The 25,192-nt window shown below is 39.6% G+C and overlaps 1 protein-coding gene across 1 annotated transcript in view; it reads right to left on the bottom strand.

Annotated features, from left to right (window-relative positions):
• The window catches only part of Fgf14 (fibroblast growth factor 14), a 630,557-nt gene extending 621,022 nt beyond the window's left edge, over positions 1-9,535 (bottom strand). Inside the window, 1 exon segment of the mRNA NM_001411965.1 lies at positions 8,525-9,535. Within this exon segment, the coding sequence (NP_001398894.1) occupies positions 8,525-8,732 (208 nt within the window). The 5' untranslated portion in view covers positions 8,733-9,535.
• Positions 9,536-25,192: the final 15,657 nt, after the last annotated feature.

Consider the following 25,192-nt stretch of genomic DNA (forward strand, 5'->3'; position numbering starts at 1 on the left):
GACTTGTTACTTAGTTCCTTGGATCTTCAGTAGGGCAGTTTTGACAGCTTTTACGGGTTCCAAAGTGAAGATAATATACTAATGGCAAATTACCAAAGGATTAAAGCCTGCGAGCAGAAAGTTCTAGGCTCCAACTTCCTCTCCTAAAACGTTTCCCTCAAACTGACTCTACTCCCTCTCCAGACCTCTTGGGACCACAGCATCTCATAAAAGAATAGTTTATTCCTCTGTGCTCTATCTCCAGTCTTGTTTTCCACACTGTGGCAGGAGAGTTGCCTGAAGAGTACATCTCAGTCACATTTGTACGTGATCTGTTCTTCTTTACCTTCTAAGTGCTCTGCTTGCCTCTCCCTCCTGACAACGTCTATCCTCAGCTTATTTCTTGGTATGTGCAACCCTTGGGTACCTCCCTTATCCCAGGTCTCTGTCTCATCCTGGAGATGTCCCCACCTCCTCATCCCAGCAGTTGCAGATTTCCATTCACTTTCATGGCCATCTAGCCATCTCTTCTATCCTTCCCCAGTCCCTTCCCTCCATCTGTCTTTCACTACTCTCATGTGCTCAACGTTTAAAACATGCTGCTGAGTTTTCCTTACCAATCCACCACTTTCTCTGGTGACTAACTCCTAGCTAGTCATCAGAGTTCAGCATTGTTCTCCAGCAAGCCTTCTATTTCCTTTTTGTTGAACATTAGCTTATCCTTCTCTGCCTAAAGCTCCCAGCTAGTATTGAACCCTCTGAACCAACCCAATTCTTTATGTCTACTCCAAAGCTTGTCACACAACAGCTCATTACCCTGCTCCTGCAACAACACCTAGGGCACAGAAGATTTTCATTCTCTTAAGTTTAGAAAAGAGCTGGAGCTGGTGGGCACCTCTCTCTAATGCCAGTATTCTGCATACTGAGGGGAAAGAAAGCTGAGTATAGACCACACTGGAATACATGGCAAAATAAAGAGAGGGATGGGGGTAGGGGTGGGTGTGTGGGGGTGGGAATAATGTGTACTTGACAAAAAGCCTGTGGTCCTGAAAGACTTCATAAATTTCAGAGTTAGAAATGAACCTGAAAAGTTTTTAAACTTAAGACTGAGTTTGGGGTTTGGGGGGTTGTGTTTTGGTTTTGTTTACTTTTTTGGTTTGGTTCGGTTTGGTTGGTTTTGGTTTGGATTTTTGTTTTTTAACTTAGTGTGATTATTATCAATAACCCCAAGAGGATGGAGGGTAGGGGGAAAGCCAATGTATACATCCCATCCTCCAAAAATGCTTAGCAGTCCCCTAGGAAAATGAATCTAAAGACAAAAAGGTCAACTGTAAAACCATCTCAACAGCAAATACACAGCTCTAAGAAATGCTTGAAAAGTTCTCTGCAGTTTATTCCTCTAGGCCTGAGGACTGTGCCTGTTTGTGCCTACAGCTATGAACCAGCTTTTGCGACAGTCACTAGTATTCTGAAGGAGGAGTTGTCACTAGGAAGAGGAGAAAGCAGTTCATGAGCTTCAAGGTGGTCCCACCTCTGATAATCACTAATTTTAAAGCGCAGCTTAAATACAGTCAACATAGTCTAGGAAAGACACAGGGAAGCAGACAAGGAGTGGAGTAAATATAAAGGTTTCAGAACTAAAAACTATACTAAGTGGATATGCACTGAAATTTTTAATCAAAATCCTTCGGATTGCACCCTAGACTGGAGCACAGAAAAGTTCAAGAATGTACATGCTTCTCCCAGAAACTGAGGTCAGAACTGGGCTCCAAGAAAGGCTCTGGAGTCCTAGTCCCTGTCAAAGAGCAAGCAGCCCAGCCCCTTTCTGAAGCACATTCTCTTTAAAGCAGCCTGTGTGAGCAGCAGGAAGAGGCAGACACTTGTAGGTTGGGACTATAGTTGCCTGCTAGGGGTCCACAGGGCAACCATGCTCCAGTCCTAGAAGAAGGCATGGTGGCTGCTCCTTGGCCCTTGCTCCCAAGTTGCTCCAGCGCCAGGATCCTGGCCACTGCAGTTCCCATAGCAACCAAGGCATCCCGCAAAGGAGCCACTCACGCTCTCGGGGTCAGAGGTCATCTCCATGGCAACAGAAACATTCCCCTGCGATGGTGGCTCTGGCAGGCTGCTTCCACTGCATTGCCCTGCCTAACAGAGCCCTCTAGGATGAATATGAAAGTAACTGCACCCCCATTCTCCCCTCCCACCTCGCAAGATCAAGCCTAGGAGGGATGAGACTGCTGGGTCAGGCTGGGAGGAAACCTGCCTCTTATATCCTGTTCTGGTAGCCAACTTCAGCTAGATCTCCAAAGGGTTTCCATGTTGTGAGCAGATCAGAGCTACAGTTTTAAGACTAGGCTTTGCACAGAATGTTAACAGTTATCTAGAGGCCTGGGGCCTCTACCCAAAGCTATAGATTCGGCCAAACTTTGTTGTCCCTGATACAGACTCCAAGCCTCTCATTCCAAAGGCACAGTGGCCCAGTATCCTCCACCCTATTAAAGTGGTTCCTGACTAAAGAAAGCAAAAGTAATTTGATGGTGGGAAGTATATAGAGCCAAAGGATTGGAAAACTACTGCTTTTTAAACTGCAGAAGAATGAAATGCTAGAAGTGAGAAAGCTTCATTAGAGATTGCTGCCAAATCAATAACAAAGAAAGAAAAGAAAAGAAGGAAGGAAGGGAGGAAGGAAGGAAGGAAGTCAGGTCATAAAAGAGGATCCCAGATATTGTCTTAGAGAAAGAAACAAATCACTTTTCTAACTCAAGAAAGAAACAAGGAAGGATCAGATGATAAAATGAAACTAGTCCTCCTGCATAGGAACCAGGTGGGGCCTTCAGCCTTCATTCGTGATTTTAAGAGCAAGCTTGACATGATGAGTATGATTAACCCTTGGCTTGGTTTTCTTAGAAAATGCATGGGTGTGAGGAGTAGACCACAGGTTTCTGTAAAACCAACCAGGTGCACAAAGAGCCAGACTGACGCTGTTGCCATGTGTGCTCCCCTACTTACATTGTGTGTTTAGTTTTGTTTTTGGCATTCAGGAACGAACACCAAATGAACTTAACCAATTACGATACCCAGAGTGGCACAATGCTGTGGATGAGCTTTTTAGAGCCATCAACTTTTCACTATTCACCTTACTGTAACATTTTATTCAAAAGTGCTGTCCATCACTAGCAGAAGCTTTGTCAGGAAACAGGAAATGTAGCATTGTCCAACACCACTGTCAGAAATCTCTATAAAACAGGCTGTCTGTAAACATGTGCTCCTTCTTCTTCCTTTTGACTTCCATGTTTAAAAGAAAAAATTCTAGTAGTTCTTCCCTTTGACTTCCCAATCATCCTATATGACTAAAGTAGAAGCATTATTTTGTAGCAACTGGAAAAATAGACACACACACACAAAAAAAAAAATTAAACTGCAGTAGCCCTTCCAAAATAGAATACCAAAGAACTGGAATTGCATGTCAGGAAATAAATTGTGAAATTGAACTATCTTCCTTAGAAAATCCCTCACTCCCCAATGCCCAGATTTAACTCACACCTGTGTATGTTACATGGTGCAGCAACTATGAATCTAAGGGAGAATGTATGGACTAAGCACTAGCAGGTGGATGAACAGGTTGATCTATCTCTGACCCACACGGACCCGAGGATATGGCTATGTTGGGCTCAATGGTGTATGTTTGTTTGCTTTTCGATCCTATGCATAATGCAATGACTGGTTTAAACTTCACAGAGGCAAAGTTTCTGCCACACTGTTCAAGTGTCTTAACTGTTTCCCCCTAAGGCATGAGGAACTATTTGGAACAAATGCTTTCATTTTGATACATACACATGGCATTTGCATAAAATTTATGAGTCAGTATGAATGAAGTATAAACCTGTATAAAAGAGTAAAAGCATTGGTTCTTGTCCTTGTTACCATTTGTATGAAAACACAAAAGTTTCCACTTGCTAAAGTGTGGAAAGCTGGGTTCAAACATAAAGGGATATAATTTGCCACTGTGGGAAACGCAAAGCACAGTATAGAGTTAGCCTTAGTACATTCATATAGAAATGCATCATTTGAATATCATCTACATTGTTAAAGGTGAGTTTATTAAACATTGACTTGATACTTGTTAGCTTGGACGTCAGCCTAAAGAAAAGAAAATTTCAACTCTTCTAGCAATTCAGAACTTAGCCTAGCTGGAAATGCCACCTTTGGTCCATAAAGTGGTGCTGCTCTGTGTAACTCACTTTACCTCAATAACTAAAACTTTCTGGATGGAGTCCAGACCCAACTCAGTTTTAAAATGTTACAAGAACCTTCCACCTGTTTCCTGTTCTAGCCATGCTATCTGAATTTGATGTTTTCATTTTCTGTGCACTTGGTGTTTAGAACTGCCAATTTGTGGACGTCCCAGCGCTATAGAACCCCAGGATAAGACTGCAGACTGAGAAAAAGGGGAAAGGGGGTGCTTACTAGTATTTCCTTTCCTGTCTCCCTATTTCTCACTTCAAAATGATGTGACACTCCTATATGCAAGAACTTTTTAAAATGTAGCGAATTTCTGTTAACGTACCAGGTGTTTGGGACACCTAAAACAATTGTTTTTTTTTTTTTTTTAAGTGGGGCTTGGATACAAATGACAGTAGGAATCAGAACTTGCTAATGGCTGCGATCAACCTCTGCTGGTTCTGTGGCTAAGTTACTCAGCAGATGAGTCTGAGTTCAGAAAAGGCAACACCAAAGGCAATGAGTCTATGGAATGGGAAGCTATGTCTAGGTAATAATCTGCTTCCTATATATCCTCCCACCACAATTACCTGTACTCAAAAAGACTTTCACACATTGTAATGTATCTTAAAATCTGAGTTTTCCAAAATTTCCAAAACTAATAAGGAGGCTTGGGGATCTTGTGTGTGGCATATTAGATGCAGCATGTGAAAGAGTCCCTGACTCTGTTACTGGTTTTAGGAATCTGGACAGACAGCAATGACACAACCTTAGTACTCATCAACCGTATTTATTACCTTATCACTCTTTGCTTCAAGAACAGTAGCCTAGTTTATTTCCTAAACAAGCCTGATAAATACATTGGTCATTGTAAACTATTATACTGGTTCAAGAAAACATAACAAGCCTCCTCCGGGGAGGCCGGGGGTGGGGGAGACACCTTGTACTTACTATTCGTACTTAATGATTTGCCTAAAATACAGTCACCTTGCATGACTCACACAGCAAAAGCTACAGCAGGTAACATTCCTTCTAAATGCACAGCTATTGCTGTGCTAGGAAAATAACAGAAAGTGGGACATTTGAGCACATGCATACATCCAAATGTGTTCTCTGATGATCACTGTGCTGTAAAATACTAGGTATTCTCATGAAATTAGTAGTTTTACTTTACATCCAAAAAGTTTAAGCTGTTGTGATTTTTTTAATGTAGCCCAAATGCATGCTGCATGTTCTTTTCTCGTTGGATTATCACATAATGCAACTACAGGACGATGTAATACTATGGAGTTGGTTATTAAGTTCTGAGTTGACGAATAAATTTCACCTTTAAATCCATGCTTCTGAAATTCTCAGGAAACTTTAACCCAACTCCCCCCAATTGTTGAGGATTTCAAAGCTGAAAACAATCAGCAAATTATTTCAAAACTTGCAAATTTTGGGAAGAAGAACCAACCTAAAATCTGCCTCTGAAAAATTAAGAAATGCTTTGCAACAAATTCCCTAGTGCTTGGCAGCATTCTGTCAAGCTTTTTAGTTTGAAACAAGTTAATTGTCTTCCTTGTAGATTTAAGATAACATAATAGGTGGTAGCCAATCTGTTCTTTTTGTTTTTAACAGTTAAGAGGATTTTGGTCCTTATTTTATTTTAATTACCCAATTAAATTCTTAGCTGTACTGCTACCTTGGGATCAAAAAGTTGCAAATGATTATAGGCTTCATGTTAATATCAGGAGAATAGACCTCACCAAGTACAATATTCAAAGAAAATGTCAGGCATGGGTTTGAGTCCAGCCTTCTGAAGGTGAACTACACAGTTTAACACACGAATTTCTTTTCTTTCTTTCTTTTTCTTTCTTTCTTTTCCTTTCTTTCTTTTTTTCTGGAACTAAATGCTCTGACTTCCAGTTTAGACTCAAATCCCTGGCAATCTGAGCCTCAACTATGCTATTAGAATAGTGGTCTATATTGTCAGACACATCATGGGTTAACCCATCCATTTCACCACTCAAGTACATATATAAGCTGCAAAATAAATTGCTCTTAAAATAAATAATCATTTGTTTAACAACATCCAAAGCACTTTGGAAAGAGGATATTATTCTAGAGAGATGAAAGTGGATGGAAAGGGGGAAGTCTAATAAAAAGATACTGAACTGAGCAGGGGTTGTCAGCATTTCCAGTGAAATTGTTTACAATAAAAACATAAAGGCCTTGAAAACAAGCTTACTGTTTGTCCACCTCTGAGTTATTTCCCACTCACCAATATTATAGAAGGGCTAAGTTCGAGGTCCCTAAACAAATGGCCAACTCTCAAAAAAGAAAGACTTTTCACTGTGTTCCGTTCTCAGAAGAGAACTAAATCTTTTCACAGAACACAAGAAGGCTTCAAAAGGCTACTATTTTTACTGTGTGAAGTAGTAGCCCCTCCCATGTAACTACAGCCTTTGACCTGTCCCACTTTGGGAAGTCCCGCAGACAACTATTTTCTGTCCAGGCCGTGAACAGTTGCTGCAGATGTAGCTGGCTATTATTTGAACCAGGCATCGTTGGTGTCAGGCTAGATGCCAGTGGCTAGAGGTACACCTCAGGGCTGAATCAGTAATGTAAGATTACGCCCTTGGACAAATCTCAGGATGGGAACTTCATTTCAGAGTTCCTAAACGCTGGGTAGTTAAAGAACAGAAGGATAAAAAGACGGGGAAGAGTGACGGAGGCTGGTAGACAAGGAGTGGATTTAGAACACAGGGACTAGGGTTGTAGGACAGAGGCAACAACTCCACTGCGGTAGGGAGTCCTCCTGGAAGCCAAGAGGTGCCTCCTCCCAGAGCCTGCACAGTCCCTAAGCGTCCCAGCTAGGGACAACTTCCCTTGGTCTGAGCACAGGAACATCTGCCCTTTTTGGACACTCTTAACTCGCAGGCACCTTGCCTTTTGCTGCAGAAGTGGTGGCAGCAAAGCGCCCTCGACCTCCACACCCACTGCCTCCATCCCCGCCCACCCACGCTCCTCTGTTCTCCCTGCATCCACGGACTGCAGCCCCCTCCAAGCGCGTCATCCAGGCGATGCTACATTTGCTGGGTTCAGAGGCTGGGAGACAGCAGCCACTTGATGCCCAGCCGTGGGAGTTCTAGATGCTGTGGCCGGCTGTGAGCTCCAGGTGTCAGGGAGGCCGCGGAGAGCTATGATCTAGTGCACCGCAGTGCTAGCTTCAGCAGCCTCCATCGCCTGCTGTCACTGCAGGACAGCGGATCCCCCGCCCCTCCAGCATAACTCCAGACACAAAAACCGCTCCAGGTCTTTTCCCACTGTATCCCAGCCCGGGGATAATGCACAGTCCTGGATGATAGCGGGAATGATTTGAGGAAAGGCTGCACCCAGGCTCCTTTGCCACAGCTGCCACCACCAGGCAGCCCTCCGGCCTGACTGCCTGAGGGTTGCTCGCCCACTTGGCTGCTCCCAAATGCCTCAGACTAGATAGACACTGGAAAGTAAACCCCTGGGACCAGGCTCCCCGAATCACCTGCATTTGCATTTCTTATGTAATATACTGCAAGTTTCCCTGGTTGGAGCCCTTTGTAATGGGGCGCATGATTGCCAGGACGCATAAGGCAGGGACCCTCTGTTCATCTCCACACACATAGCGTGGGACCCACACATAAGATTTCCACGCCGGTTTTTTAAAGGGGAAGGGACTTAAATGGCATATACTAGAGGGGCTGGGCTTGTCCTCTGGGTCCTGGTTCCCCCGGCACAAGCCCTGCTCCGGTGTTCAGTGTTCTCAGGCTGGATGTGTCAGAGGCAGACTAAGGAATGAGTTAATAGCACCCAGAGCTAGACGGGGGAGGGAGGCGGGGGCTGACGGAGGATCCAGGCCGTGAAGGAGGGGGCGCTTTTACTTTGCTAAAGGTGATGGGGTGGTGAATATTGTGCAAGCTAATCAGAAAGTCTAAAGCTATGTCCCTGGAGGAACAGAAGTAAGGCGAGCTCTTGGCTCTTTCTCCTGGCACATTCATAAGCCATAAGCCCTTCGATATTCCACCAGACATCCACTTAGTAGGGGGGGGGGATAAAAAAAGTTTCCTCCTCCCTCCTAATGATGGATTGTGTCACAGCTAAGAGCTGTTGATCACGGTTTTCGGGTCGGGAGGACGCAGATCCGGCGGTGGCTACTTGTTTATTCATGCAACACCTCTGTATGCAACACTGTCCGGGTTCTTTGCATGTTCCCCGGCCTCCTGCATAGCAAAACTGCAGACCTAGCTCCGTGAGCAACAGACGGATATTACCAGGAAAAACAGAATATGATGCATGCTTTGCTTACCAGTTGGGTTCTTGTTTTTCTTAAGACTCTTGCCACAAAGACACTGCAGCATATGCGTTCCTTTGCTGAAAATGTTCCAAAGAAACCACATTGATTTGGGCGAAAAGCAACCCAGCAGCTTAGACACCCTGAGAAAGAAGAGGCCCTTGTGGTTGCATAATAATAACTTGAAATCAGTTCTCCTGAAGAGGGGCACCGGTTTTACCATAGGAAAAACGTTAATATTCCGGATCTTCTCCCAGTTTTTTCCCCTCACGTGGTATATCTCTTTGAGACTTCTCAGCGATTGTTTTTTCTCGGCCAGGGTGAATGATTTATCCCCTCTTGATCACCACTGGATCATGACCAAAGGGTTGGAGAGAAAAAAATCCGTTTTCACATGAAGCCAAACAAAAAATAGCAAAGAAATCCCAACCGAGACCAGAACTAACCAGGGAGAACAGTAATGCACAAAAGATCCCCAAAGAGAAAATCATAGCCTTTTACTAAATGGAACTGAGGATGGGCGGATCTGCAGAAGGCAAAGCCGGATTCATCTTAGCGAGAGAAGACTGCCATTGTGTAGCCCCTAGGAGAGAAGGGGAGAAAAAAGAAAAAAGAAAGAAAGAAAGAAAAAATAAAAAGAAAGAAAAAAGGAAGAAAAAATAAAACACCACCGCACACACTCACACACCAATACCACCTCCAAGACGAGTCTGGCTGCCAAAAACTGAGCCTTCTTTCTCCCGCGGTCAATTTTTTTTCTTTCTTTCTTTCTTTTCTTTTTTAAATAAGCAATCGCCAGAGCTCCGTAGGGTCGGACTGAACCTGCAGTTCTCAATCACGAAGAGACGATGTAATGTAGGTGCCCCCTCCCCTTTTCAGTCTCGTAGTAGGTAGAAAGCGCCACAAATCTCCTTCCTCCTTCCCTACACTCTTGCTTCCAGTCTCCAGCCACCGAGAGCATGAGGAAAAGCTCCCCTCCGGATTCCTCGCCCAGTCTCGGCTGTGAGTTACAGGCATTAGAGGGAGGAGGAGGAGTTGAAGTTTGCATTGAAAAGACTGGCTTTCCATGACGTAGCCACGTGCTTTCAGACCCGTCACCAGTGAGGTGCCTCAACCAGCCCTGGGAGGGACTGTCACTGCAGTGTGTGCCACCCCTCCGAAGCGCTTCCCTCCACCAACCCCAGCCCTGCTCCAGCCCAACCCCAGAGACCCTCTTCCTCCTCGCCAAGCTCATAGGCCTGCTGCCTTCTCTTAGAGCCAGCCTCATACCCTTCTGCTAACAGCACATTTTAAAATTATAATTAACAATCGTAATGAGTAAACCTTAGAAAATATATAGAGGAGGAGTTTAATGCCATTACACACAGCCAGAACCAATTCCACTCTCCATCCTCCAAAGTAGCATGAACTCTTCTTAGATATTAAGGAAAACTCAGGTCCCTTTCTTTTTTTGGGATGTGACTCCCACTTACTACGCTCATGGAAAAATATAAGCCAGGTGGATTGCAAGTGCATATTTCTAGAAACAGTCGAGTAAAAGAACAAGCACAAAATTCTAGATGGAAAAGCATATTTTAGTGGAGAGGGTCATGTGTACAGGACAATATTTATGCCTTTTCTAGACAGTCCATTCCCTTGAAATACTTTTCTGGACAGAAGTATTCTGATTAGCTCATGATCTAACCAGTGGCTTATTTCTGTCTGCTAATTGAATCAGCATCAAAATCACCCTTTTCAGTTCTCTATGCCTGTCACACAGACTACAGTATCTCCTGACAAAGTGGGTACAATCTAATTCACCATTCTATCTACACAGAAAATCTAAGGATTTGGGTCAGAGCTGTTTTTGTTTGTTTGTTTTGTTTTTTGTTTGTTTTTCCAGGGTGGACAGGATAATGTGCAAAGCTGATACAAAGCACAATATAACAAGCAGCAGTGTTACTGCTAAGAATTATAGGAGTTGGCGCCAATTCCTTTGTTTGAGCTGAGAATTTAGGACCAGAGAAACTGACCACTCTCACGCTCCTTTAAGCATGTTAAAGTTATGCCAGTTTGATTCCACTTCAACAGAAAAACTAGCATTAAAAAGTTAATCCTATCTTTAGTTGTTAGCTTAGAAATTCCAGCTTATTTGTTTAAAAAAATTAAAACTACTACCTTTACCATCAAACCATCTTTTAAGTAGTAAGTGTGTCATAGATAAATCTTTATGGAATTGGAGATTGTTTGAAGAGACTAGCTTATAAAATAAATCTCTTTATTATTATTGTCCAGAAAAAATGACAAACATCTTCCATATTCCTTAGTGTTCTGATAATTATGAAGTATTTCCAAATGCTAAAATTTGTTAGAAATATTTTTAGGAAACATTAATAAATCTTACACTAGCATAGAAGAAGAATTTAAGATAAGTAAATGCTATTAAAGAGAAGAAATTAGGGGAACAAATGCCAGTGCTTTTATGCGTCAAAAAATAATCAAGTTTTACAGTTTAAATCAATTGCTAAGATTAAATACAATCTAAACCTCTTTGGGAGACAGAGAAAGATAACACATGTGTCTACTGCCAAATGACTGACTGTAAAGAAAAGTGAAGAGTGGAATTATTTTTTAAAGGAAGAAGAATGAGATAACCAATACCAAGCAATTAAATTAAATTTTGCATGAATCAGAGACAGATATTTCCAGCTGTTTCCATAATACTTATTGTCTTCCTGGAGTGGGAATATTCTTCAGAATATCCCATAAAATGCCACTGGTCAAAAGCCAGAGAAATAATCAAGTAAAAAGCATTGTTCATCAGGGTCCTGCAAACTCACCAGCTGTAAGGTTCTGCAAAAATTGATTGAGTTACTTGTTTGAAAATAGAATAATTGGGAAATTATTAAAATTTATGTTGTCTGTATAAATGGTATTTTTCAAATCAATATTTCTTGAAATTACAAATTCTACCGTCTTCTCTGAATTATGAATCAGAAATATTTCCATAGAATAAGTAATTTATGACTAAAATAAAGAATGGCCACCAGATATCTAAAGTCTCCTTTGTTACCTATCGATGAAAAACTTATTTCTTTGTTCCACTCTTACTGAGAATTTATTATGCTAGGTACTATTTAGGTTTAAAAGAGATATACTTTTGAAGATCTAAAAATTCTTCACTATGTTTATTAATGCATTATTATTTATTCATTTGAAATAAAATGTAACATTGTTGGGTGAATATCAACAAAGACTCGTTTTTATCTAGGACAGAGAAGATTAACAGAGCTCTTAAGGGCCCTGGCTGTCATCAATCATGTAACCGGTATCAACTGAGCATCCACTATGAAAGAAGCTTTAGAGGGCACCATGTTCGATACTAAGGTATGAAGTGAAACAGATTTCCAGTGACAGAAGAGAGACAAAGGTAGTCTAGGAGTTCGGTCGTATTTTGGGAAGTTTATATCTCAGATCAGGAAAGCCATATAGATTTGTTTCATGTTGACCCAAGTTCCAGACTCTTATTTAGGTTTCATTTCGGAAGTTTGTCAAATTCTTGCTCATTCACACGAAATTTAAATCAATACTATTTGGCAAAAATGAAAATTAATATGAAAAGGCATACAGGCCTCGGAAGTCTGTGAATAAGGTAAGGAGATACTAAACTTATAGGACTGATAGTAAAATCTGTAATGAATTGCTTTAAAAGCCATCTTACTGTGTTTTCATGAAGCACCAGTAAAATTGTGCAGTATTCATTATCAAATTCACTTTGAAGTTAAACTTAGCCTCAGTTTATCATAGTAAAATGACAAAATAGTAAAATACAAAAGTAAGTATAATAATCAGGATTTCAGAACACGACTAATACATTTATTTAAATATGAGAGAACTTTTATAAATCAGTCAACAAGGCTTGACAAGCTGAAATTGGCATCTTTTTTCTGTCAATTCCAATACTTTCTCCTTTATTTCACCTTTTAGTAATAAACTTCACCACCGCAGTTTTGGAAGGACACAGAAGTAGTCTTTGACAGAGAATATAATTTCCAGCCTTCATTAATAGTTTTAAACATGATTACATGAGTAAATTCTGACCTGTGATTATGTGAGGAGAGTGATATGGCAAACGTCCCCCTCACAATCTTCAAAAGAGCTTGCATAGCTCCCGCTTCCCAGTCCCATCCGTGCTAAGAGCTGGAAGGTAAGACGCAGCCACTGTGACAGCAAGCACAGGATCGCATGCTGAGAGCTGTGGGATTCCTGAGACTCAGTCTAGGACCTTGGACAACCGCCTGCCTGTGAACTATGAAAAAGAAAGAAACTTTTACACTCTTGATTCCTTTGCATTGCTATAACAAAAATTTATGAGCTGGTAACTTTAAAACAACAGAAACTTGTTTTTAGATTTGGAAGCTGAGAGTTCCCATTGAGGATTCCTTAGAACCTTCTGACTGTTACTGAAAGAGAACAGTGAGCCTCCTTGGGCCTCTTGAATGAGAGCACTAATGGCACTCATCAGGTTCCACCTTCAGTGTCCCCTTAAAACTGTATCCGCTGCTGTTATCCTGAGTATTGGTTTCCTGTAACGATTCTGGGGGAGCATCAACATTCTAGACACAGCAGAGTCACTACATTTTCATTAGAACTTGTTACAGCAGTTTATCATTCTTGCTCCCTTAGATGCAGAGCTCATATTAATAATATTATTAATAATAACGTACAGATGTGAGTTATTTTAGCAAGATAAAAGATTGGCATATATACTACATAACCTGTGGCTTTATCCAGTCTGCTGTTCTCCCTTCTCCTTGCCATAGCTTCAGCTTATCTCTTTCCTGCCTCCAGCAAACCACCCTTGATCATTCTCAACACCAGCAGAAAGCACTCCACCATCAAATCTAACCACCCTGACTTCCTTCTCTGTTCTGCTCCGAGCCCGTCAACTGCAACCTATATAAGATAGGAATTTGGGGACATGATGCTCATGATGATAAAACCTTGTTTCCAGGAAGAAGAGCTCAGAGAGAAGAAATTGAAAGAGTTGGTCACATAAAAAGATCAATATGTATACAGAGGCATTATTCTCCTCATCATGCAAACGTCTTCCAGAATTATGAAAACTTTTGTTGTGTAAATGCTTGTTTCTTTATTATTATCAGTGACAATTATCGTTACATTTAAATTAAAAATTCTAAATCTCACATTTTCATTGTAGTCATGAAGAACTGGTTTCTCCCCCCTTGTTATTACATTGATCCTTCCCAAAGTAAACCTTACCATTTCCTAAAGGGATCATTCTGGGATGGTCCTTCAAGTTACTCACTTTGCCCTTCCCTAGTGTCCAAGAAATTACTTCAGAACTCATCTGTCTGACTCCCCTTTCTTTTCTTCCTCTATGACACATCTATCAAAAAAAAATTAAAGGCTTCCCTGCTTGTTCTGCTTCATCTGTAAGCAGCAGGTCCAGATCAAGAGCCCATTACTAATCTGTAAAATAATCTCCCTCTAAACACTCTGTAGGCTTGTAGCAGACATCAGTCCCTAAACACATCATATTTATTGTCTGTTGTGGTTGACCTTTAGTCATAAGTATCTCCACCTCTTAGCCTGAAGTATTTTTGTCCAAACCACAGACATTCCCTGTTCCTCTGAGACACTCACAACAAAGCCTTAGAATGAATTCTCCCTTAAAGAATTTCCCCACCATTAAATACTCTAGCTCCCTTGTCTCTTGGGAGGGATAATGATGAAACATGTGTTTTATATCCCTTCTAGAATTTCCCTAAGAGACCAAGACACATTTTCTCACTGGAATATCTGACTTATCACCATGCTATTGTCTGTTTCCTCTTTGTCTTTTTCATACATAAACTATTTTTCTTATATTCTTTATTTTTTAGTGACAACCAAACGAAGACAGAGCTGAATGTGGACATTAGAGTCTGGGTTCCCTAGACCAAAACTTTGTAAGCTTCAAACAGAAGGAAGCCAATTCTTTTTTTTTTCTTTATTAGCTTGAGTATTTCTTATTTACATTTCGATTGTTATTCCCTTTCCCAGTTTCCAGGCCAACATCCCCCAACCCCTCCCCCTCCCCTTCTTTATGGGTGTTCCCCTCCCCATCCTCCTCCCATTACCGCCCTCCCCCCAACAATCTCATTCACTGGGGGTTCAGTTTTGGCAGGACCAAGGGCTTCCCCTTCCACTGGTGCTCTTACTAGGCTATTCATTGCTACCTATGAGGTTGGAGCCCAGGGTCAGTCCAGGTATAGTCTTTGGGTGGTAAGCCAATTCTTTTATACAGAATTCTATCCATTAAAAAAAAATCTTTTCAGTAAAATATCAATGATTTTATTTCCATCTTTCTCTCTAATATGGCCATTTTTCTTAATTGCATCTAAATTCAGAGTGTAGAGGGGGAAAGGAAGAATTAATTATTACTTCCTTTGACTACATGTATAGAAAATAATATAAGAAAAATTTTCTTTTTGTTCCCATTATGTTCAAAGAATGTGTTAATAAAACCATGAAAAACATGTCAGGAGATACAAAGGAAAGCAGGAATTTCATGAGTCTCTAGAAATATATGCTTCTTTTGTCAAAATGGCACAAGGCTTCATTTCCCACCAAAATGGATGTTATCCTGGCCCACACATCTGTGGGAGACAACGGAGCCTGAATTCTATATCCAACCTAACAAGAATCTCAAGGACCCATTTTGTGCCCTCTAAGGTAGATGGAAGATAACTGCTCACGACTGGCTCTGAGCAGTCTCCGGGCCTATGAGACACGACCCATCATATAAATATTCTAAACCTTTGTTATCCATGCCTCCAATTAAAAAATACATTAAATCTTTTTTAAATCTGTGTAAATTTCAATATTAATTAAGTATGCTGACAAAGAACAAATCAAAATAATGGTAACTTTCTGTAGACTACTTCAAGCTATACTATTATTGCCCTAGTAATACAATTTTGTTGTATCTTATTCTAGGAAGCATGTCCTGTGCTGCAAATCATTATTCTCTAGATTTGAAGTATACTAAAAAATGACATTTTTCTGTATATAAAATCAATTTCTTAATTTCTGTGGTTTTTGAATAAAACAGTTTCAGATCTGGCATTTTAAATTACAAGGGAAATTAAGTTTCAACAATGTCTAATATGTGCTTCTTTCTGTATAGTTATGTGTAGAGATGATTACCTAGTACCTGTGTGCCTGTTTCTCTCTCTCTCTCTCTCTCTCTCTCTCTCTCTCTCTCTCTCTCTCTCTCTGTGTGTGTGTGTGTGTGTGTGTGTGTGTGTGTGTGTGTGTGTGTGTGTGTAAAAGCTAGAGGTAGAAATCATGCCTCATTCTTGACAGTCTCAATCTTATTTTTGAAGTAGGGTCTCTCACTAGAACTTAACAATTTGCCTAGACTGGGTGTCCCGAGAGACCTGGAGATCTTCGTCTCTATCTCCCCATTTGTGTTGGGATTAGAGTCATGTCATATGGGTGCCTGGGAACATGGGATCTTAACTCTTCATTCTTGTACAGCAAGCATTTTTACCAACTGAAAATCATATCAGCCATCTGAATCTTTTTAGAGAATTTATATAGAGATGTGTATATTCTAAAATTAATAGTATTTACCCTGAATACTAGGGTTTTTAAATGGTTTAATTAGGGATAAAAACATTACTGTATAGGTACATACATAGAAGTGGACTGTCCCTCCATATGATGACCTCCTGTAGCCAGCTCAACATCACTAATTCCAAGCTCACTGAAGGAGACCAGAAGTAGATTTGCCTAGATGTCATATCTGTGTGGTAACATGTTAGCTCTCTCCAATAAGAAACCCTTATTGGAGAATTTGAGTGTAGAAGAGGAAAGACTTGACTCTATGCATTGCTTCTGTTTATGTGATGGTCACAGCAGTCTTTTTCAAAACTGAATGGAATTTATTTCATTGTATTTATTTTTCACATTTCCTTAAAAAGCTTACGAAATCAGATTGAACTCTCACATGATTACCTGACCTATAACCTAAGATTTCCTGTCTTGAAGCTAAAATATGCCATTTATAAATCATTTTTCCAAAATTAGCATGAAAGTTGTGAACCAAAAATATGTCAAACATTTTTACATATAGCTCACAAAAATGAAGAAAATACCAAATAGGAAAGAATTCATATTCAAAAGAATAAATAGTAAAAATCTGGTGCACCGAGTTTTCTAATGTTGTATAACTGGGTTTTGTAGCAGTTTACAATTCTTATTTTACATACATCTTTAATTGTTCATGCACTGATATACTGGCTGGTTCTGTGTGTCAACTTGACACAAGCTGGAGTTATCACAGAGAAAGGAGTCTCCCTTGAGAAAATGCCTCATGAGATCCAGCTGTAAGGCATTGTCTCAATTAGTGATCAAGAGTGGAGGGTCCCGCCCATTGTGGATGGCGCCATCCCTGGACTGGTGGTCTTGGATTCTATAAGAGAGCAAGCTGAGCAAGCCAGGGGCAGCAAGCCAGTAAGACACATCCCTCCATGGCCTCTGCATCAGCTCCTGCTTCCTGACCTGCGTGAGTTCCTGTCCTGACTTCCTTTGGTGATGAACAGCAATGTGAAAATATAAACTGAATAAATCCTTTCATCACCAACTTGCTTCATGATGTTTGTGCAGGAATAGAAACTCTGACTAAAACAACTGAATTTCTATTTTTATGTGAATTCAATCATTGGAGATTATATCTTGAAGGAAGAAACTTTCTTCATATCAATAGGCAATCTCATGAACATTAATTTTAGATTTAAGTTCACATAATTAAATTGCTGTAAAAATGTTTAGAATATATTTTAACATTGATTTGGTTCATTATTAGCACCAGAACAATAATCTACTTTATTACTTGTCTGAAATAAATGATTTACAGATTATACACATATATATAATGGCCTCAGCACAATTTTTTACTTAGCATTAACTGTTTTAATACTTTAATAAATACAAAAGTTAGTCAATCACCCTAAGATTATTGTTTAAGGTCATGTTTAATTAACTCATAGAGAAAACAGATATACAAAAATTACATTTAGCCTTATCATCAATCATTCTTCTTTAATCAATACATATTTTCAAAACTCTGGTACACATTAACGTAGTTTGCTTTTATCTTTTAGTATATTCATACAAGTATCTCTAGGATTTTGGATGCATCTGATTAAAGGTCCACTAGTAAATTTAATCTGAAATTATTCTGTTAAGTTAGTACTTTTCACATAAGACTTTCAAATAAGGTTTGGTTCAAGAAGTTGGAAAGTCATGATGCTAAATACATGAGAAACGACGCTATTACATAAAACTTCTATTTAACATAACTTAGTGATAAACTTACAATATTTTATATGAATATTAACAGCAGCAGGAACCAATGCATTCAGAAGAATTTAGGAGAAATAAAGCTGAAATTAACATTTTAACCCCATCAACTATTTTTCTGCAATATGGAGGATACAGTTGCATTTCAGCAAGGCATTGTTCTGTAACCTCAGAATACAAAAAAGATGTAAAAGCAACAGTTGATCCAAATAGATCTTAAGCTGAGGTGTAGTTAGTCCTCCACTTGCTAAGCTGGAACCCTAGGAAAAGCATCCTTTCCTAATTAGTCTAGTTTGAGGGATGCTGTTTGTCTCTTGTAGATTATCTGTACTGACTGATCAGGCCAAAAATTATTAATTTTCTGATGAACCAACTTAAAATAGTCGCCTTTTTTACTCGGTACATGCTTGTCCTTCCTGCCTATGAACCTATAGAGAAGCCTCTTAAGATGTGCATAGGACCAAGAAGAAACAACCACAAAGAACTGTTGACATAAATAAGCTGAATCACAGACGACAGACTGAAGTTCTAAAGGAAAGGTAACTTCTAAACATAATATAAAATATGAAATACACTGATAGAAACCTTTTTATGAAGGAGGAAGACTGAAGAGATACAGACATTGTTTTCTTTTTAACTCTGTTTTCATACAAATCACAAGAAGTCAGTTTTATTCAGAAGAGCTTAACAACTCTTTACTTAATAATTTATTGAAGACATTATTTATAATTATAGAGATAAATTTAAAACACTATCTGGTGATAAAGTTCCTAGACACTAGCAAAAGTGATAAAATAATGTCACTGCATATGTGGGTGGAAATGAGGGAGCCAAAATAAAGGGTGAATCCAACATCATGGCCATTTGAATCATGGGAAGACGCTAACTCTCAAGACCAAAGTCCAGAATCACGGATGGGGGTGGCTGGTGGGAAAGGGGAGAGGTTAGGGAAGAGGGAAACATGATCAGGGATTGGGAGGGGAGCAGGACTGAAACACTGATGGCCAGCAGAAAGAATGGAAACAGCAACCTCGGGAGGTAGGAGTGGGAGGAACCTTCTAGAATACACCAGAGACCTGGGAGGTGAGAGACTCTCAGGACTCAAGGGAAGGGATCCTGGATGAAATGTTCTACGGTGGGAAGAAGGAACTTGTAGAGTCCACCTCCAGTAGGAAGACAGAGCATCAACTGGAGGAATGGGGTTGCCATCCCACAGTCAAAACCTCTGACCCAGAATTGTTCCTGTCTGAAAGAACTTCAGGGACAAAAATGGAGAAGAGCCTGAGGAAAAGGATGTCCAGGGACAGCCAAACTGGGGAACCAGCTCAAGGGGAGGCCCCGACACTATTACTATGCTATGGTGTGCTTACAAACAAGAGCCTAGCATGACTGCCATATGAAAGATCCAACAAGCAGCTGAAAGAGTCAGATGCAGATATTTACACCCAACCAATGGACCGAAGCTGGTGGTAGAATTAGGGGAAAGCTGGAAGAAGCTGAAGAGGAAGGCGACCCTACAGGAAGACCAGCAGTCTCAACTAACCTGGACCCCCTTTGATGTCTCAGACACTGAGCCACCAATCAGGCAGCGTACATCAGCTGATATGAGGCCCTCAACACATATACGGCAGAGAACTGCTTGGTCTAGCCTCAGTGAGAGAAGACGCACCTAACTCTCAAGAGACTTGAGGTCCCAGGGAGTAAAGTGGGCTCATGAGGTGGGGCTGGTGGGGCATGGGGTCATCATCTTGGGGATGTGGAGGGTGGGAGGAGGTATGGTAAGAGGAACAGTCAGAGAGTGGTCCAGGAGGGGGATAAAGACTGGACTGCAAAAAAAAAAAATTAAAGACAAGAGAAGAAAAAGACAGAGGCAGAAATTTCTTAATTCTCCTCTTTCTCTCCCCCATGCTCCAGCTGCTACTTCTCATTGCCATTCCCAACTGAAATGGAGAACAGAAGAGTGCAGGTGATGCTGCCAAAGATGTTATGTGTGGTCACAACAGCAACAGTGATGAAGAGAATAGATTTACTGATCCCCAAATTGTGGTATGTCTTCCTCACAACCTTATGAGGTGAGTAATCCTTACCACCCCTGTTTTACAAATAAGAAAGTTGAGGCAGAGAAGCCAAGCAACTGACTCGATGTAGTATTTTGCACGTACACAGTGTGGCACAAATCTGGGGAACAGCATATCACCTTCCTTAAGGAAATACAACATAGTCTTGGTTTATTTATAATGTCAATAGTAGCTTGGTCTTTATAGGAATGAAAGAATTTCCCTTAACATCACACATCTTACCAAAGCAAAAAGCAAACAAAAGTTATATCTAAGTGTGTTGCTCCTTACAGCCGCTTTGAAAGGATACCAAGATTCCTAAGAATTTCCCTGCACATATGATACTTAGCTGGTTGCAGTCTGAGTAAGAAATATCCCCCATAGATTTGCAAATTTAAGTACTTGTCCCCTGGTTGATGGTACTCTGAGAAAGGTATGGAACATTCAAGAAGTGGAGCATCACTGAAGAAAACGAGCGATGAGACTGGGCCTTGAGACTTTACAGCTCAGCTCCACCCTTATTCGATTTCCGTTCTGAGTGTAGATTCAGTATAACTAGCCAGTTTCCCGCTCTAGCTATCATCATCTTCCCTGCCTGGTGTATATATTCCTCACCATGATGGGGTCTATTTCTCTGAAACTCTAAGTTAAAATAAACCTTATTCTCCCTTATGTTGGATGATAAAATAACTATGACAGACTCAAACAACTATTGAGCTGAGAAGATAACTCAGTCAATAAAGTTCTTGCCTTGAAAGCATGAGGACCTGAATTCAATTCCAAGAATTTACATAAGAAATTGGGCACAGTGGTACCTTGGTAATCCCAGAGATGAGAAGGTAGGGATAGAAGGATTCTTGGAGTTCATTTGCCAGCCAGACAGTAAATTGCAGAGCAGAGAGAGAACCTGCTTCAAAAGAGAAAACGATGTAGATAGCACTGGAGTAAATATACTCAAAGTTATCTTCTGCCTCCCCCATGTACACATGCATATACACTACATACACATTTGTAAGCACACTTGCACATACATGTACCAAATATTCACAAATAAAGCATTTTCAATGAGGTAGGTATTTTAGAAGTAACCTTTCAAAATTGGTCTTAAAGTTAAACATAGAGTACAGATCAAGCACTTACTTAAAATACGTGTGTGTGTGTGTGTGTGTGTGTGTGTGTGTGTGTGTGTGTGTGTAAAACAATTGCAGAGAAAGAGTCTATCATGGTAAAAAAAATGCATGCTCTAGGCAGGGAGGACATGGTAGCTACCTAGTCATACTGAATCTACACTCAGACTGAAGGGAGTGAATACATATGGACATATTCATATACACATTAATATACATATACAATCATTCCTTTAAAATGGAGTGCTAGTCACTGTAGAGATTTAAGCTTTTTGTATGTTTATCTTGTTGGCCACCACATCTTTAACCTACATCTGGCATCTTCAGCACGTGAGCAGTATTTATGGCAAACGTACCAAAGTCAGCACTGAATGGCATTCAACCCAAAACAGCATAAATCACTGATCTGTAGCTAATGTACTTAAGGATTAATTGTTCTGTTTATTAAAAAATATTTTCAAGTCTATATCACACGTGCTTGTTCAATTTTATTTCTGGCACTCATCCAGATGACTCATTAGAATTTGGCAAGTCTGTAAGATTGTGAAGAAATCTGTTTTCTGAGTCTTTAAAAGATTCATCTTTGTCTAAGTGCCTGAACTACCATGGCAACCTACTGAAACTGGGTGGATTAGGGAGAACAATTTTATTTTCACCCTGTCTGTAGGTTAGGAAGTCTTAGATCAAAGTTCCAACAGGCTTTGCTTCCGATGAGGGTTTCCTTCCTGACTTAGTAACATTATTTGTACTCACTCCCTTCTAGTATATAGGGACTGTGCAGGGAAAGGTAGCACTCTGTTCTTCTTCTTTTAAGGGCTGTATGCCACCCACCATGCGATCCCCCCCCATGCCACCATAGGCCTCACTTACCTCTCAAAGGCTCAACCTCCAAATATCATTGTACTAGGAGTTAGGACTTCAAGATATGAACTTTGGAAAGTCACAGATCCCGTCCATAATTTCAACAAATAGAAACCCTAAGATTCAAAATATCCTAGTTTTCCTCTATCTTCTCTAATATTATTAAGATAATAATTGCTTGTAATTAATTTTGTTTTAATTCATTGTAGATTTTTGTCTTCTTTAAATAAAGAAAAAGACAGGGCCCTACCCACAAAAAGGACTTCTGTGGACAACTCTTAAAACCACGCTCATTAGGGACATAAGGATGGGTAAAATTTCAAAGCTCTGCCATAAAATCTTTATTGTTTAGCTTTTAAATAGTTTCAAAAAGATTAAAAAATTGTTCATTGCTTTCTGTTTACCACCTTTACCCATATTAGAATTATAGAAAGTTTAAAAGTCAACAAAAATAGAAGACAAATGCTTCATTAATCCTTTGTACTCACCAAAATAACATTTGTCTATCAAATATTATATTCATTATTAGGAAATATCTGTAAGGTATATTTAAGCTGTTGAGAGTAGTGTATAAAATCTCTATTTTAGCTATGCCATAATTACTCTTATTTTTCATATTTTTGATAAATATACCATTGTCTTTTTATTGTTATTTTCATTTAAAGTTTAATTTATTACAACCAGAGATATGAAGTTCTAAGACATTTGTAGGGATTAATATACAATTAAGGGCTGGAGGAAATGGATCAATAAGGTGGAAACCATTTGAAGAGACATATTGCATAGACCTATGGCCTACACACACACACACACACACACACACACACACACACACACACACACACACAGAGTACTTAATTCAATAGTTTTGGTAAGCATTTTATTGAATAATAATCATGGAAAATGTATACATGGTAATGCTAGTATCAGTGAATTTTCACAGGTAGCATCTTTATCAAGAAATGGAATTTTAATTATATCCAAAAAGTGTATATACCACAATTAATCATGACACTGTCAGAGATAACTACTATTATGACTTCTACCTCCTGATGAACACCTGCTAAGCTCAATACTCATTTCTTTCCGACCACAGACTCCTTCTGACTTTTTCACTCAGTTGTTTGTGGTACTTCACCACGTGGTTGTGTGAATCAGTAATTCATTAATTATGTCTGCTCAGTATTGCATTCTAAAAACAACATATGGCCTATTTTTGCAAATATCTTATGTGTACTTAAGAATTGTATATTTGTCTCTTTTAAAAACATAGATAAAATTTACATGTGTAGCAGAACAAACTATCATTCAGTGCACGCAGGTTTATGATTTTGACAGTTTTCAAATGCTTTTTCATTTAAGAATGTTGGGCCACCACCCTTGGGAGGGAATAGGGAGGCAAAGTTTAGAACAGAGGCAGAAGGAACACCCATTCAGAGCCTGCCCCACATGTGCCCCATACAAATACAGTCACACAATTAGACAAGATGGATGAAGCAAAGAAGTGCAGGCCGACAGGAACCGGATGTAGATCTCTCCTGAGAGACACAGCCAGAATACAGCAAATACAGAGGCGAATGCCAGCAGCAAACCACTGAACTGAGAACCAGACCCCCGTTGAAGGAATCAGAGAAAGGACTGGAAGAGCTTGAAGGGGCTCGAGACCCCATATGAACAACAATGCCAAGCAACCAGAGCTTCCAGGGACTAAGCCACTACCTAAAGACTATACATGGACTGACCCTGGACTCTGACCTCATAGGTAGCAATAAATATCCTAGTAAGATTACCAGTGGAAGGGGAAGCCCTTGGTCCTGCCAAGACTGAACCCCCAGTGAACGTGATTGTTGGGGGGAGGGCAGTAATGGGAGGAGGATGGGGAGGGGAACGCACATATAGAAGGGGAGTGGGAGGGGTTAGGGGGATGTTGGCCCGGAAACCGGGAAAGGGAATAACACTCGAAATGTATATAAGAAATACTCAAGTTAATAAAGACAAGTGCTACCTTATCTGTTACCATTGATCCAATGTTTTTCTAGATTAATATTTTTACACTCTGTATTCTAACTGAAATTCTCTCTTTTAACATCTTTGTGTGGTTTTATACAAAGTGCACATATATTCTAAGTAGCATGATATATATTTTATTAGATTTGTCTGTTTCAACTGTGTAATTTCACATACAATGAAATCCTGACATATGTACAATTATTTCTGTTGGGTTATATGGTTTCTATTTATTATCCTTTAACATGATGGTTTTTGGTTTTGACCTTCTGCTGATTCATAAAGTGTCTTCTTTTGTATTTAATTTTAATTAATAAATTTGTTTATATTTATCATGTACAATATGTTTTTCTGAAATGGGTACATTTTAGAATGAATAAACAAAAACTAATTAACTTAGTAGTTGTCTCCCATGCTTGTTTCTTGTGGAGTATTCACTTAATACCTACTGCTCTTAGCAACTTTCAAGAATGCAGTACATTATTAACTATAATCGTTGTATTGTATGATATATTTCTTGAATGTACTTCTATATAAACAAAATTTTCTGTCATTTTTTAAATCTTTAATCTATCTTAAGATGAATTTTATATATGATATAAAAACCTAATCTGTCCTACACATGGCTATACATTTTGTCTCAACACCATTAATTAAAGCAACTATTCTTTATTGTGTACATTTACTAAAACTCAGATGGCTGTATAGGCCTGAATTTATTTCTGAACTTTCTTCATTTCTCTTACAAATTTCCATGTGTCTATTTTAACACCAGGACCACACTGTTTAGATTTCCTCCACTCTGCAGTGTATTTTGAGGTCTCCAGCTTTATTCTTTCTACTCAATGCTGAGTTGGTTACTGATGGTAGTTTACAGTTCTACACTGTTTTTAAGAATCATTTTATATCATAAAATGTCATTGGAACTTTTATAGAGATTTTATTCAATATTTAAATCACTCTCGATATACACATTTTAACAATATTAGTTTTTCCCATTCATGCACATGGGATGCATTTAAAATCATTTGCATTTTCTTCAGCTTCTATCATTGTGTTTCTTAAATGCACATTGTTCTTTTAATAAATTTGTTCTGAAGTATTGTTTTAAGAAGCCAGTAGAAGTAGAATCGCTTTCTTAATTTCCTTTTCAGGTATTACCATATAGAAACATTACTACTTCATGTTGGAAGGCGCTGCTATAAGTCTTGCAATCCATCATGTCCAGGTAAGCTCTCCCAGCTCTGCACGAAATGGAGGCCTCTCTTTCTCAGCAGTGC

Source organism: Rattus norvegicus, chromosome 15 (genome assembly GCF_021556685.1).
Source record: "Rattus norvegicus strain SHRSP/BbbUtx chromosome 15, alternate assembly SHRSP_T2T, whole genome shotgun sequence".
In the NCBI taxonomy this organism is placed as follows: Eukaryota; Metazoa; Chordata; class Mammalia; order Rodentia; family Muridae; genus Rattus; species Rattus norvegicus.